General features: G+C 38.3%; 1 protein-coding gene across 1 annotated transcript in view; it reads left to right on the forward strand.

Annotated features, from left to right (window-relative positions):
• The first annotated feature begins 10,681 nt into the window (after window positions 1-10,681).
• The window catches only part of NBEA (neurobeachin), a 166,210-nt gene continuing 160,025 nt past the window's right edge, over window positions 10,682-16,866 (forward strand). Inside the window, exon 1 of the mRNA XM_087937881.1 lies at window positions 10,682-12,625. Coding sequence (XP_087794007.1) covers window positions 12,296-12,625 — 330 coding nt within the window. The 5' untranslated portion in view covers window positions 10,682-12,295. The remainder of the gene's footprint in view (window positions 12,626-16,866) is intronic.

Genomic DNA, 16,866 nt, shown 5'->3' on the forward strand with positions numbered 1-16,866 from the left:
ATGTGATACAAAATTATAGACTAAGCAACTAACATTGTAAAAATTGGAAAAAGGTTAAAGAGGTAATTGAAAAGATCACTTAGATAATGCTTCCACTAAAGTTATTGTTTTTTTGTTATAGAGAGATAATTAATTTAGCAGTTATCCAGATGAAATGGAAGTTAAGAATCAAGACCTAAACCAGGGACTCCAAATTAAGAAAAATTCCAGAGTTAGAACTAAAAAGCAGAAGCCAAGAATTGGAGCGAAGAACGGGAAGTTTAAGTTCTCAAATAAAACAAGGAAAAGAACACACCAGACCTAGGTAATCCTAATCCTAACCCTAAATCCAAGCAAGAAAGCTTTTATAGAAATGCCTGAATGCCCAACTGAATACATAATTCTTTCTGCATTTCTGTGAATTTCATGAATGAGCTTTTTGAAAGCTATTATCTGGTTATTTGTTTTTCATATGAAACAACTGAACCATCCCACTGAAGAGCAGCTAGAGAAAATATCTTCAGAATTCCTTGTGCTCCTATAAGACAAAAATATGAGCAAGTATATGTGTGTACATTTATAGAACTCTTCCAAATCAAGACTTTTGCAAAGTTAGTATGTCATTATATGTTTACTATAAATGGCAGTAGCATCAAGTCTGGATAGCGTCTATATTTTGGGGGAGCTTAGAAACTAAGTCTGAACAAAGAAGAGACTGGAATCTAAAATTTGAAACAAGGGAGCGAATGGCAACCAAATTATAACAAATGTGATATATATAATAATCTGCGAATAATTATGAATATTGAATTTCCATATCTTTGAGTCTTTATTTTTAGATCATAGAAAGGCAGCACATGGTCCTCTAGGTCATAGATGTCAAACTTGCCCATGTCATGTTACTGTCACATGACATTTTGTGACATTTTTCCCATTTGTGGAACTGGGGTGGACGTGCCCTTATGCCTGATGCATCTGGCCTGTGGGCTGCCAGTTTGATACCACTGCTCTAGGTGTCGTTGGCGTGTGATGATCTTAATTATATTGAGATTAATTTTAATTAATTTTAATTTAACTGTATTGTATGATCGCATTATATAATCTGTCTAATATTTATTGCTAATAATTTGACTATCAGCCAACAACATCCATATATGCATGCAAAAATACATTGATATTCTTACCCTGAACCCCAAACATCTCTAATACAATCATAAGAATTTCTTATGTGTTTATCCATAAATACATTAAACCACAAATGGACATCAGGCAGCCCACTCTTTTCCTCTAGTTATTGTTAAACCTTCTGCTAAGCATTTATGCACGCTTTATTTCCATTATACAATGTTTTTACTGCATTCACCAACCAATTCTATACTCAGATAGAATATTCCATAATTTAAGCCTTTTCTATAGCTGAAAGGATTGAAATTTATATTAAGTTATACTCTTAAAAAGAATTTTAATAAGATGATGTGCAATTTTTGTCACCAGGGAAATAGTGTAGAATGTATAAAGGCACTTTAAATGTATGTTGGAATTGTGAACAACAAAAAGGACATTTTCTTATCTTTTCTGGATGTGTAAAAAATCTAGAAAATTCTAGGTATCCATTGAATAACAGCTTTCTCCCAACTGCCAGGCACATATATAGTCTTAACACATATTAAATGAGTAGCACAGCTATAAATATAAGCAAAGCATGTCCACATTTTAATATTTCTCCAATTTCAACATTTATTCCTACAACCTTCCATTTTTCAATATTTACCATTTGCTTTTTATCCATTTTTGGATGACACTAACATTTATAACGTTCATTCATACAATTTGACAGTGTGATATATTACTCCCATACCAATATATAAAATATACCCTTTAGAATTCATTTCAGTTTCTTTAACAATTATTTTCAACTCCAACTGTCCTAATGTTCCCTTTTATTCTTACCCATTTCATGTATTAATAATCATGTTTATACTTATATTTGTTATCTAACACATGCTGGACAAATAAAATAATAAATAATAAATTTTCATCATTTTATTCTTAATTCCATTTATTCCTGGAACTCATTTCACCCACTTATAAAACGACTGAGGCCTGCCATTCTAGCCATTTCTGTAGACTGATTAAATGGACAAAGAGAACAACTAGGAGGACAGTATTAACTAATGTATTTGCTGAATGGAATGGTTTTTATAGAATTAATATGTTTTAGGTAATATTTGTTTTTAAGAAGTTACCTTTTTGTGTCATCCTTAACATAGTGATAAACAGAGAAGTATTTGTTATTTCAGACTAATTTCCTACACATTCTCGTACATTCAGGGTTTCATTAAGAAATAAACACTGGGTGTTACTATCTATATTACAGTGAGTTGCTCAATAAATATGTGACCTTTTTAATCCCCATTTTCTAGCTCTTATTGTTCAGAAGGGTACTTTACATATCAGCCTTGCATCTCTTTTCTTTCAAGTTGAATATTTTTTTTTCTTGACAATGAAGCTTAGCACAAGCTATGATGGCTGGGTGATGATTATACCTTAATTAGCAACTCTTACGTTGCACATAAAATGTTTGTTTTTCTTTTTATTAATACTCCTGCAAATAAATCACTATCATTACTTGAAGTCTTTGAACAATAAAAACAATAAGTCCTGATATAATTCAACCTGTTTATACAAAGCAGATTATTCATGCATTTAAAGTATATGTTATATTTTATTTCAGTCTAATGTTGTATTATATCATTTAAAAAAAATAATTGATCATGAATCATCTATGATTACCATGATAACTATAATAATGATTTTATTTCAGGATACCACAGTTTAATTCCATGCTATATGTTGGGAAGAAAGGGGTCAAAATAACTGCATCTAATAATGAGTTGGTTCCAAACTGAGATAGAGCCATTGTAATAATGGTCAAAGTTAATCATGTTTTAATTAACCTGTTTTAAATATAATGAAGTCTGAGTTCAAGACATTATCTTTCACTGTTCACCATGCATAATATGAAAAGAAAGAATAATGGCAGTTAAAATAAGCTGTATTTAAATAACTCTTTATTGCAACTAATGTATCAATGCAGTTGTTTACAGAATAGTTTATTTAGTGCTGTTTCAGGATAGTTTTACCACAAGTTAGATTGTTATCAGAGCATTCTAATTTATGTCATAATGTTCAAATTATTCCTAATTGTATGTTATTCTTCAACATATTATGTTTACCTTTGTTTCTGCATTGAGCCTTAATATGTACAGTTTCATATTTAGGTCTTACTTTGATCGTAAAAATTAGATAAAATGTATCAGATAAATCTATGTATCTGATAAAATCTACCAGGCATATGTACCATGTTTCTCACAAAATAAGGCCGGACCTTATATTTTTTTGACCCCCGAAAAAATGGCTAGGCCATCTTTTGGGGGGTGACTTAATTTCCCCCCTTGCATCCTCGGGCAGCCGGCCAGCGACAGTTTGGATGTTGACCTCAGCATTGGTGGGGCACTTCGTATTGGGAGTCCTTCTGCCACCATTGCTTTCCTTTCTCCCCGTGCCGCATTTGGTGCAGCCACGTGGCATTTGGCGCAGCTGCGTGGGGCCGGCCAGGGCTCCTCCCTGCAACCGGAGCCCGGTGGAGACAGTCGGCTTCAGGCGCTCCTGTCACCGCCTTCCCGGGCATCATTTGAAGGCAAAACCCATTCTTTTAAAAGCGACACTCTACTACGACAAAGCTTCCCTTGCCCGAGAGGGCAGCCCAACCCCACATGGGGAGGCGAATATCACAGGGCTGCAGCACAGGATTGGCCCACCCCAGGAGAAGTGTACAGCTGCCATTCCTGCCTGGTGCTGGGAAGAGCGTGAAAAGCTTCACCTGGAGCACCCAGCACAGCTGACAGGTGGGCCCTCCTGCCTGCAGTGTTGCTCTGGCCAAGGCAGCGAGCGCTTCCCCACCGGGCCCTCCGCTCATCCTGCTAGGGCTGTGCCAGAGCCAGGTGGGCTGGGCAGAGCCGGGAAAGTGAGCCGCGGTTGCATGCCTGCCTCCCAAGTGAAAGAGCCGGGCCAACCTGAGCTTGGCTTCCCAAGTCCCTCCAGCCTGACCCCAAAGGGGCCACTGGGAGAGGCTGCCTGAGGCAGTGATAGCGCCCACCCATCTGCAGACAGGGAGGCGAGGCAATGACAGCGCTGCTTCCCTGGCCGGCAGGTCCGGTGGAGAGAGCCCAAAACTGCCTGTCCTTTCCACCCCTCACCCAGCCCGTCCCCGTCCCCATGCATCTCCAAATGCTGCAGCGGCATGGGCATCAGGCAGAGGAGCTCACTCGGCAGGGTTCAGCTCAGAGGATGCGGTGTGGGCCATTGCCTCACCTTCCTGTACTTGGTGACAGTAGGAAGGTTGGTGGCAAGGCATGGCTGCCTGTGGAGTGCTCCTAACAGCAAGCCCCCTGCCATTTCCCCCCATTTTGCATGTTTAATATAGGCCTTAATTTGGGGGGAGGGGCTTAATTTCATTTTATGCCTATAAAACATGCTGGGACTTCCTATTGGTGGAGGCCGTATTGTTGGAGAAACTCTGTACATATTGAGACTGCAAATATGAAACAGAAATCATGGTATGTGTTATGTGTTTATAATCAGGTGATGTGGAAAGAATTGGGTTTCTGGAATTTTCCAGTTAGTACAGTAGTCCTTAAAACTTTCAGCAGTTAAATCTAATCCTTATTTATTTATATTTTGTCACAAAAGGACAAATTTGTATCCTGTAGAATTCAGAACAAAGGGGAATCTATATATATTCAACACTGTTGATTTTTTCCCCAAGATCTTACTTTGGCAAACCTGATGCTGGATGTATGTTCCTTCTCTGTTTTCTGGAAGCAAATTTGAATCTGAATTGTAGAGTTTCAGTTAATATCAACCTTTTGACTTTTCTAACTAAGATGTATAAGCTGCATTAAAATAACAGTAATACAGAAATTTCTTGGAATGTAATCTCATAAATATAGTGCATAGTTTGATAAATTGATCGGGTTATTTACTTATATTGTTCAATTTTTGAATAAGCAAAGTTAAATGAAATGTTCCTGCAGATGTATATTTGAGCTCGGACTTCAGTGTTTAATACCAACATTTTACCTATATGATTTCTATACATCTCAGTAGTATGATCTATAATTATATAGACATTTATTACAACTATTTATGCATACTTACATATTTTCATATGTATATTATATCATAAACATTATAATGAACATTGATCATAATAACTGATTCTTGAGAAAGAACCTCACTTGTTAATGGAATTCAGGCCACTTCTGGTTGTGAAAATACCAAAGGGGGTGGCCTGCAGGTGAACTTATGAGGTTGTGGTGTCATTTTTTTTCCAGGTAGGTGTGTTACATCTTGTCTTTTAGGAGACCATGATGTGCCCTCTTGTCAGAAAGTAGCCCTTGGACCTAACAATTTTAAGTTGCATCTTCTGGTCTCCAACCTTCTAGTTTCAAGTGGGTTTCAGGCTGGGATTCAGCCTTGATAGCACATATTGATGACCTGTGGCAGAATCTGGATGGAGATGATAGATCCATTCTTTGCTTCTTGATCTCTCAGTATCTTTTGGTACCATTGGTCCAGTATCCTTCTGGGTTGGCTCCAGAAATTAGGGATAGGGGCATAATTTTACATGGTTCTTTTCCTTTCTCTGGCACTGGTTTCAGTCAGCCTTGGTTAAGGATGGAAGGCTCCTTCTTTTTTGGCTCCATTTCTTGTCTCCTTTTATTTAATAGCTGGTGAGATTATCCATGGATTCAGAGTTTAGTATCATCAATAACAATTATACCTGCAGACTAGCCAAGTGAGGATTTGAGGTTCTGTTCCAGTGCGTTGAAATTATACTGGTCAGATTCCAATTCATTCCCACCAAGACTGAATGCTACTGATACGAAGGCAACATAGGTATTTTCTATCTTTAATTTTGGATGGGTAGCACTTCCTGATTCAAGTGTGATGCACAAAGGACTCATAGCTCCTGCTTCATGAGCAGGTGGCAGTTGTGGCCAGGAAATCCTATGCACAGCTTCACCTAGTATGCTAGCTGTGCTATTTCCTAGATCAGGAGGTCCTTCACATGGCCACTCATAGCCTAGGGACCTTATGATTCAACTACAGCAACATAGGTCTTGGCATGTGGCATTCCACCCTCATAAGCTGCTTACCAGTTAGATTCTGGGTACAATTCAAAGTTCTGGTTATGACCTACAAACTCTGAGTGCATAAAACTAGATTACCTGGGGAATTGTGTATCTCCCATGGTATCAGCCTGGTCATTTCAATCCAGCAAGATTGGTGCATTCTGGTTTACTTCAATCAAGCAGTTCCATTTATCAAGAACCCAGGAATATGCCTTTAATGTAATGGTATCTGTCATCTGACACGAGGTTTCCTCTGAGGCTTTTATTTTGACGGCATTCTGGATTGCATGAAAGATTTGGCTTTTCTCCCAGGTATTTGCTAGAGTGGTTAGTCCTTTGTAGGTATATGATGTGTTTGTTTTGTTGACTGGTTCTGCCATCTTGTTAAAGTTGCTTGCTTCTTCTATATCATTGTTTGTTTTTATGTTGAGTGGTGTCCAAGTTGAGTATAATAAATAAAAATTTTGTTTGTTAATGTTATTCCTGGTTTTTATTATTTATATATGGCAGTTATATATAACTCAGAGACCCAGTTTGATGTGTTAAGGCATCAAGTTAGAAACCAGGAAGATGTTTGTTCTAGTCCCACTTTAGGCGGAAAGGCACCTGAATAACCTGAGTTTAGTCCTCTCATCAGCCCTCAAAAAAGGCAATGACAAACTACTTATGTTTCACATAATTCAGTTTAACTTCTATTTCTCGGACTGTTAAAAGAGTTGTTGACATAGCAATTTAAGCAAAGAAATACTGGGGTAAGATTCCTATTTTAATGTAGAAGATTCCTAAAATGAATATACTGTACAAATTAAACTAGAGACTTTTCTTCTAGGTTTAATTGACAGAGAACTTGGAAAAAAATGGAACTTTGATGTATGCATGTTGACAGCAGTAAGGATGGTTTATATGCAAAAATGGAAATATATATTAATTTCCAGAATGAAAGAATGGTTGGAGTAACTGATGGCAATAGCGGAGATGGCCAAATTAACTGCTTTAATAAAAGAAAAGAAGACATCTAACTGGAAAACACTTTCGTGTCTGGAAAGCAGTCAAACACAAAATCTGCTGCTTGTTTTTCTATCTTAATCCTTTGTGCTTGAGATAGAAAAAAAATGAAACTTTGATTTTGGCATTGATTTGACAAGATTTTTTTTGTTATATAAATGACTACTATATACTAAGTATGCAAAGCAAAAAAATTGAGACACTCACATTATTTTGCTCATTCTACTACACTGAAAAAGGTCAGAAGTTAATGTATTTTTTCTTTCCCCCCCTTTATCCTATACTTCTGTGTTTTCCTTTCCCCCCTCTCTATTTTCATTTTCATTTGTACTTTATACTCCAATATGTTCAATAAACTTTTATATAAAAAAGAAAACTGCATACACACAAATGCAAACACTCTCAAGGCTTGAGTTTTCACATTAATGAGCCCAACAGGTTACTCTAGATGACAGATCCGTTTCCAAACCACAATGACTGAATTTATGCAATATGCTCAACTAAAACCAAACAAACCACATAGTAATTACTTGTAGTTGTAAAAGGTAGTAGTTGAAAAATATTACAACAGAATTTTCTTTTAGTTAGTGAAAGAAACCAATATAACAAATATATCCTCCTCCTTATTCTTACAGGGTAGATATGCCCAGTTCCTTTATTCATTCCTTTAGGACTTGGGTTTTAAAATCAGTTATTGCTGTCACTGAAACTTAGCATTTTTCTATAAACTTTTTGCAATTTGGTGCTTAGAATGGTACTTTAAGTAGAGTCTTACCATTCCATGTTACAGAAGAATGATTATCTACATATTCTAGCTGAGAAATATGTCTACAACAAAGTCTAAAATTCTGAATATACACACAAGTTAAAAAATATTACAATTCTTGACAGACAGGCACAATTGTTTGTCTGTTTGGTACTTGTTATAATTCTGTTATAATAGTGAAACCACTATTATGATATGTCATTCAATGCCTACCGGTATAAGAAATAGTCATTGATGTTATATTTAAGTAGTTAATTACTGTGGTTTTTCTTTGTTGAGAAATTACATCTTCTAACTTTACTCCAAATGGCTTGTGGGCAGGGAGGTGTAGAGACAAAATGCATGACTGAAACTTGAAAAACAGCTTGGGGAATTGTTTTTAATGCATGTTTTTAATGTAATATATGCATATGCCAATGCATGTGTATCTTCCTTCTGATCCTTTTATGAAGTTGCACACAAAGGGATACTACTACTGCAAGCTAGGATTATGATAGTACAGATAATAAATATATTTCAAGTTTTATATATAACATTGATAAATTAATTATACATATTTATTATTTAAAGAGAATGTTAAAGAGTTCATTTTGAACAGGAGACCAAACACAAATTGATAGCAGAGGCCAAACTACAGGATGCAACTCCTATATGTAGTTTTATGCAAATGATAATATACATTTAATTTTAATCAGTACAACAGATGTCGGTTATGTTATGTGTTAATGAGATCAAATTATTAGGTAATGGGAATGAGTTACTTTGTAGCAAACAAATTTAATAAATAAATAAATATGAATATTGTGAGTTTTTGAGTTTTACAAAGAGATTTAAGCATCTGTAAAATATGTTTGTGCTTGTCTAAATAATGTTCTTACACAGCTCCTCTTGTGAGAGATTGAGTTACTTTGCTACTGAAGTTAGTATGGGTGTCTTTTGAAGATTTTTCTAATCTGTAATCATTCCTCTACTGGTGAGGGTAACCAGGAAAGACAGAGTTTTTTTACCTTATGAAATTTACTCATTTGAAACGGTGGTTGATTGTTTATGTGATTTCTCTATGTGTATCCTGGGAAGAGAGTCTGAGATCTTTCTGGGATGATCAGAAAGCAATCTGGAGTAATCTGGGCATTTGCTTGTTATGTGGCACTTAACACATTCAAAGGTCTGTGCTTTAGCAGTTCAAGTCTTGATTAAGAATCCCCAGAAGAAGATATCTCCCGCTCTCTTTTTCTGCTGAGGGGGTTCTTTACATTGGAGAATAAGTTCTCCAATGTAGCTGTCTGAGAAGACAAGGAGAGGATATTTTACACTGTTTACATGTTTTATGAATTTCTCTATGCCTCAACTTCTTCAGTCACCCATTAATTAACACACAATATTGGAACAGTTCTTTCAATTTTTCTGGTGCATCTCATAGTACTAATTATTTCTCAGTTCATTAGCAAGTCCTTCTAAAAATTAGTCAATCAGAGCAAGATCATTCTACTCCACCTATCTGTCTTAAAATTAAAAATCTGCCTCTGCAATTGCTGTTTCAGCTTGCAAAAACCTCTTAATTTGTTGTCATGTTGTTACATGAATGGTTAAATGCATCTCTAAATATTTGCATGAAAATCTGGTAATTACCCAGTGATGGATCATTGCCCTAAATGAGGGCATAGCCCACTTGGTTTTCTATTATTTCAGCATTTTCAAGTCATTCTGGGGGTGATCTGTAGAAAATTCTTTTGATCCACTTCCCGTAAACAATTCACATAGGATTGTAAAAGTCGAATGGACTCCAAGTTCCTCCAAATTTTTCTGACAAAATCCCATAAGAGCGAAGAAATACCAGTATTAGTTGGGCCGTAGGCTGTGGAACCATTCCTGGATGACACAAATATTGTTCCAAATATTGTTATTTTGTCCAAAACAATTATGCCATTGTGCATCAATCTGCTATTAATGTTGTAACCATGGCTCAGGAAGTTGTTCTATGGATAGTGGGGTGCCCCAAGGATCTGATGTCATCTCACGATTAAGCCAAAAACTTTTTGAGACTAATGTCAGTCTTTCAAATTGGGCCAGAGTAGGTAATAAGGGGCCACGAGAACTATTACAGCTTTCTTTTAAGGTATAACAGAATCTTGAAATTATTTCCCCCCATAATATAGAAAGAAGGTGGGTATCTTGAGTTTCTTCTCCCCCACCCTTACTTCTCAAGAAGTAACTGAAAGTATCCCAACTATTTCTGCACTGTTTTCAAGGTTAGTTGCTAAACCTCTATAATACTATAAGAATTCCTTGGGAACTTCTGCAGACCTCAGGGTATGCTGAGGATCAACCACCCTCTTCCGAGATATAATGGCAAGGTTTGATGCTGCTCTGATAAGAAAGTAGTGAAGCTTTAAAGACTGATGTCAGCCCTTTGAGATAAGCAAGGTCAAGAAACAGATATCAAGGGGATTCTAGGAATGCTACTTTATTGCTAATACCTTCCAATGTGCTAATGTGAAGAGAACCCTTAAGCGTTAATTGATGCAAAATGCAGCAGGCTGCTATCTGATGCACGGTATGGAATCATGATTACATCATGTCTCTACTGACAGATTTGTATTGGTTGCCAACAGTTTTCTGGGCTCAATTCAAAGCATTGATTTTAATATTTTAAGCTGGGCCAAAATATATTTGGGTACCTGATTTTCCTACTTATAAGCAGAATAAAAGTCAGAAAGGGAATTTCTTTGAATTTGTTAGCATTTTTTACTTTATTGTCTATGTATCCACTTAAACAACATAATGATAGATTAGATATACTTCATGAATTATAATGAAGATCCATACCTCATATCCAAGTAGTCACCCCAAACGTATAAAAACAATGAATGTATATATTTCCAGTAAAAACTGTGGAGGTTTGTTATGATTTGGTAGATTTAGAAATATAGACTATGCTTAGAAATCATTTTTATACCATTTCCCTATTTTTATGCTGGAATTAGAGTTCGATAGTTAGTAGATCTGGGTAGGAGATTCATACTAATTTTTGAAGTCTGACATCATTATGTCCAAAGCCACAAATGGATGGATCTATCATTTCTATCTCACCATCCACAAACTTCGAGAAGTGGTGGTGGTGTTAAAACCTGGTTAAAATCATGCTAGGAAACCTATGAATTTGTTATTTTTAATACGGGCGGCAGAAATGAGAAGTGGTTTAGGCAAATCGTCCTGCACGGGGAGCCATTCTAGAAACCTATGTATTCTCTCCCCCCTCGGTCTCTCCGCCACCGCATCGTGGCTTTTGTATTGCAGGTGACGGCCCTGGGTGTCAACTGCCTTCAGCAGTAGACCAACCAGTACAAATGTGGTGAAATCATTCAAAATGTGGGGAGTTCTCCGCCACTTTGATTCTCCCTCCCCCGCACAGGCCAGAAACGTGGGCTCTTGGCAGAACGCTGGATCCCCTCGCGCGGTTATCGGGCTCTCCTCAGGCAGGCAGGCAGGCAGGCGGGCGGCAGCGGAGTGGGCAGCTGCCGGCCGTGGACGCCTGCTTCTCCCGCCGCGGTCGTCGCGTGGGGCCATAATAAGCCGGACCCGCCGGTTTTCTTTGCCAGCACGCCGTCGTCTTCTCGCGCAGCCGCTGCAACCGTAAAAGGTGGAAGGAGGTCTCGCTGGTCGAGGGAGGAAAACCCAAACCCGTTATGTCATCCGCTCGCCGCTATCGCGACCTGGGGAAGCCGCCGCCGCCGCTGCCGCCGCCGCCGCTTCTGGGGGCGAAAAAGGCAGGCGGCAGCTCGGCCGCCACGAGCTCAGGAGCCCCTTTCCCGACTTTCTCTCCCGGCGAATGTGCGGGACACGACGGAAGAAGGAGGGGTAAAAGGGGCTGCTGAGGGAGCCGGGCCACTCCTCCGCGGGCTCCGCAGCGCAGGCGCCCTGGCAGCTACCGCAGGCAGGGGGCGGCAACATGGCGGAGTGAGCGGCGGCAGCGGCGGCGGTGCTGGCTCCACAACAACAGCGGGGGCTGCGGAGCGGCTCTCTGCCCCCCCCGTCGCCCTCGCCGGTTTCCTCCCTCGGCCGGCTGGTAATCCCGCGGAGGCTTTTCCCGCCTCTGCTTGGAGAGGAGCGGGCAAGAAGCTGCTCCGGCTAACGGGGCAGCGGAGCCCATAATAATCTCATTATAGAGTCGAGCGGGGGAGCGGCTCCTGGGACGGTCTTTCGGCGAGGCGACGGCGGCTTGGTCCGGTTTAGCGGCCCCCGCCGGCGCTGCTCCTGCCCGTGGTCTTGCAGCTGCGGTGGAAGCGCAGCTTCTCGTTCAGGGAGGAGCGCGGCGGCAGGCAGGGTCAGCAGCAGCAGCAGAGGCTAGATGGCGAGCGACAAGCCCGTGTCGGGGCCGGAGCCGCAACCGGCGGGTCTCATCCCTGTCGGGGCCAGCAGCACCGGCGGAGCTTCAGCCCCACCACCTGCTCTAGCAGCGGTGGCCGGAGGTGGCGGCGGCGGCGGCGGCAGCAGCTCCTCTGCGGCCGTGATGGGGGAGCTGAGGGCATCGGGCTCCGGCTCGGTCGTGCTGCCCGCCGGGATGATTAATCCGTCCGTGCCCATCCGCAACATCCGCATGAAATTTGCCGTGTTGATCGGACTCATTCAAGTCGGGGAGGTCAGCAACCGGGACATCGTGGAGACGGTGTTGAACCTGGTAAGGGGGCTCCACCCCACCAATAGGGGCATGGGCAGCCTCCCTTTCCCCATCGAAGGGAGAGAGAGCGCTGTCCCACGCAGGTCTTCCTTCGGGTTCTCCTTGCCTTGCCCGGGCAAGAGCTCTGGAACTCCCTAACTCCACTTCTGTTCTCTAAGTGCTCCGTCATCTTCTATCCTACTTTTCCTCTCCTTCTTTCCTCATTTTGACAAATCCTCCACCAGCCCATAGAAGAGGGGGAGGAGTTAGGAGGTCTTCTTGAGCTACTCGGAGGCTTACCTAGGGAGTCTTTCATCTTCCACTGGTCCACAGAGAGCTTCTCTAGGTTCACAGGCCTGATTTGCCCTTAACTCACTTCTGCCTTTTGCCCTGCTGGTCTTCTCCTTCCTGCCTTTTCTGACAAGTTTTTTTTTTAACCTCCTTCTTCAACTTGATCAGGCCTGTGGCAGCTGAATCACTTACATCCAGAAGTGAGCAGCTTTTTTTCACAGTGAATGAGTAGATACTGCTGTTCTAGCATTGATCTCCTCCTTTGCCCCCATAAAGTTTGATTCTTGTAATCCCTTCCCCAACTTTCATACTTAAATTCCCTTCAGATCTCATCCAACCTATGGTTTCAACATCCACATAGAACAGTATCATCTATAAATGAACTTGAGTTGCCCTGCTTGCAGTTCTGTATGGGATATTGCTCTATCCTGTAAGATTGCACGGCCTATCTGTTGCTTTTCCAGATACAATATTTTATAAAAATAGATTTAATTTTATTCTCAGTTTTAATGGATTATAAAGAGGATTTGATACTAATCCCTTTTAATTGTGCAACATTAACATGCAGCTACAGATTGCATTTCTTCTGTCTAGTTGATGTGTGAATGTTTAACCCTATTATCTTGCTAGCTATTGGGTTTGACATGTTGAAAAGGGCTGTGTCTTTTACAGAGTGTTAAGGAGATGATCTATTATTTCATTGCACTGGGAATGAATTATCTGATTATTTTGAATAGATGTTTTTTTTAAATCACTTTCATATCTAAATCATGCAAAAATGTTCCCTCTATAGAGAGGTAGCATTTTATATGGAACCCTCATTCAGTTCATGGTGTGTAAGAGTTAATGCAGAAGTGTATGGCAGTATTCACCTCTAATTTGTACCAGAAGTTCAGTTGTCTAACATCAGAGAGAAAATAAGAATGACCTTCAATTATATATGATTTGGTGCTTCTGAATGAAAAATTTGTTGCAGCAAAACGGATGAAATAGCTGAATACATGAGAATATTCTATCTTGATGGTAAAATGAATAACCTTGCAAAAATTGTGGGGTCTTATTGTGACTAAGTTTTAAACATTCTGTGCTAATTTATTACTATAGCAGAAGCTGAAATAATCACTTGGATATCTCATATTGTCTTGATTTTTAGTAAATGTTATCTAGTCTTACAGAGTGACAGTGCTGTTAACACAGTTAGAAATGGGATATTTAACATTTATAGTTTATGGATGAGTGAAAATTAAAGCTCTGTTGGCTTTTATGAGGTTTGTGACTCTAAGATAAACTATTGGCAGTTCTTCAACATTCACATCTGCTTTTCAGTTTTCAAAGGTGTCTTTTAAAATAAACATCATTATTTAAGTTGCTACATTTGTTGCATTTATGTAAAGATACTGCTTATTTATTTCAGTAGAGCAGTGGAATAAGGTTATCAAAATAAAGCAGCTTTCATTCATTAAGCAGATCATGCCCTGGAGATAAAGTGTTTAATCCATTTTCTGAAATTCTTATTTATTGTTTTGCCATTGCAGAAGCATAAAAACCTCCATGAACCTGTTGATGTGTCAGATAACACTTTATCCATTCATAAACCTGTCACTAATTTTGTTGGGGTATCTTCTGCTATTGCATATTCATATGAGGAATTCAGTCCCACTTGTTTTTTAAAAAAAGATTTTGGTGATAAACTACTATGATAGTTTTTACATTAGAATTGGTTATTGAAATATGCGCAGGATCTAGTTATGAAAGAATTAACTTTTTTAAAACTATGCTTAATACTTGCTGAAAGCATGTTTCAATAAATATAAAATTCTAATTGAAAACTTGAAATGGTCCAGCACTGATGATGTTACTGTCTGCAAGCAAATAACAGGCTCAAAGAGGACTCCATGGTTCAACTTTGAGCTACATATGCTTCCCTCTATATTGGTATTTCTCCAGCTACACAAAGAGCCATTTCTATAGGTTTCTTAAGCCCATTTGTTCTAATGGTTAAGGCACCAGGCTAGAAATTGGGAGATTGTGATTCAAATCCTGCCTCAGCTATGATAACTAGCTAGGTAATCTTGGACCAGTCACTCTTAGCCCAACCCACTTCACAGGGTTGTTGTTTGGAAAAGGCTGAGAGTCAGAATATGTGAATTTCCTGCCATTTAAATTGTAATGTAAAAAGTGAATAATTATAATGTGATTTAGTTATATTATGGGATTTTAGATGGTACATTTAAACCTTCATCTTAAATTGCTCTTTGTGAAAATATCTCTCAAGAACTGAAATACAGAATACAAATTACAAATTACAAGTGACAAACTCCTATAGAATATACGCATATGTTCATAAGAATAAGATTCAATAGCCTCTTTAAAATGAAATATTCAGTTTCTTCTTAAAATAAAAGGTAGTGTTTTGATTAATGTTAAAATGACCATCAAAGAAAACAAATGGTTTACTGTCATTAAATACTTTTTAACAAATCAATTTTCATGTATAGTATTATAGAAAATTCTCCATTAAACTGGAAAAAAAAATCATTGAATTGATGTAAATTCACTTTGATTTGCAAAGTTGATAAATTTGTAGATACAATTTGATTTAATGATTCATTGATCTGATGTGAAACATTAATTAGATCCAGAGATTTAATTGAGTAATTTTCAATTCAAATATCTACTTTAAAGGTTTGTATAACCAAATTCGCACTTGCAGTGGGAAAAACTTATGGAATAAACACATTTTTAAAAATGTTAAGCTGTTTGCCTAATTACTTATTGTTGATATTTTATTATTTCATTGCAGATTATATGCAGGTGATCAGTACAAGTAGTCCTTGATTTATGACTATTTGGTTGGTGACTGAAATTACAATATGACAACATTGAAAAAAGTTACTTACTACCTTGCATTTAGGACCATTGCATTGTTCCTGCAGTTATGTGACTGCAATTTTTTCACTTGGCAACAAGCATGTACTTACAAGGTTGCAAGTGTCCTGGGGGTCACATGATCTCTATTTGTGATCTTCTTCACTTGCTTCCAACAAGCAAAGTCAATGGGGAAGCTGACAGAGAAGGTTGCAAATTGTGATTGTGTGATGTCTTGCTTAACAACTGCATAGGCAAAAAAGGTGGTAAAATCAGATGGAGTAACATGATGGCTCACTTAGTGACCACATTGTTTAATGACAATTTTCCAGTCCCAATTATAGTTGTAAGTTTAGGACTATCTGTGTTTCATGTAATATAGTTTTTGTTCTAGCAGATATTGCTGAGTTGCAGGTAAAAATGCAAAGTCTTGTAATAGATATTCTGGGAAAATATAATCAGAATATTATATTTACTTTAAATGAAATAGCAAGGATAAACATGAAAGACAAACACAGAGTTTCCAAACTTTTATACAAAAAGTTTTTATTGTTTGTTTGTAAAACATAATGAAGGATTTTACTACTTGTGTGAAAATTTCTTTTATATAAAAACTCCTAGAGTTGTTTTAATAATCATCTCTGTCACCCCACCATCTAAACAATAATAAAAGTAATAATTTAATAGACAGATCAATATATTATAAGTTAGAGATGTGACCGTCCATGTTTTGTCAAATAGATTCTTATTAATCCTAGCCAATTTGGCAATTGCAGAAGAGTTGTAATTTCTAGAGAGTTAGAAATAGCACAGTCCAAATATAATGGATAGAATATCAGTTCATGATTGTTTAAAATCAGGTTGAAATGTCCGGCAGCTGCAACAACTGCAGAAACTGTAGTTCAAATACTGTATTATGTAGAGAGAAGAAACCTGAATGAACTGTATATACAGCTTATAATTCTAGGTGAAATATTAATGAAATAATTAAAGGCAATTTGATTGCTTCTAATAAAACAATTGTAATTATGGATGGGCATCAGTTTTAAATACAGTAGTGATTTAGTGACTGCTGTGCAGCAACCATTCATAGTTATGATATT

This window comes from Pseudonaja textilis, chromosome 7 (assembly GCF_049901715.1).
Source record: "Pseudonaja textilis isolate UNSWEBS1 chromosome 7, rPseTex1.2, whole genome shotgun sequence".
NCBI lineage: Eukaryota > Metazoa > Chordata > Lepidosauria > Squamata > Elapidae > Pseudonaja > Pseudonaja textilis.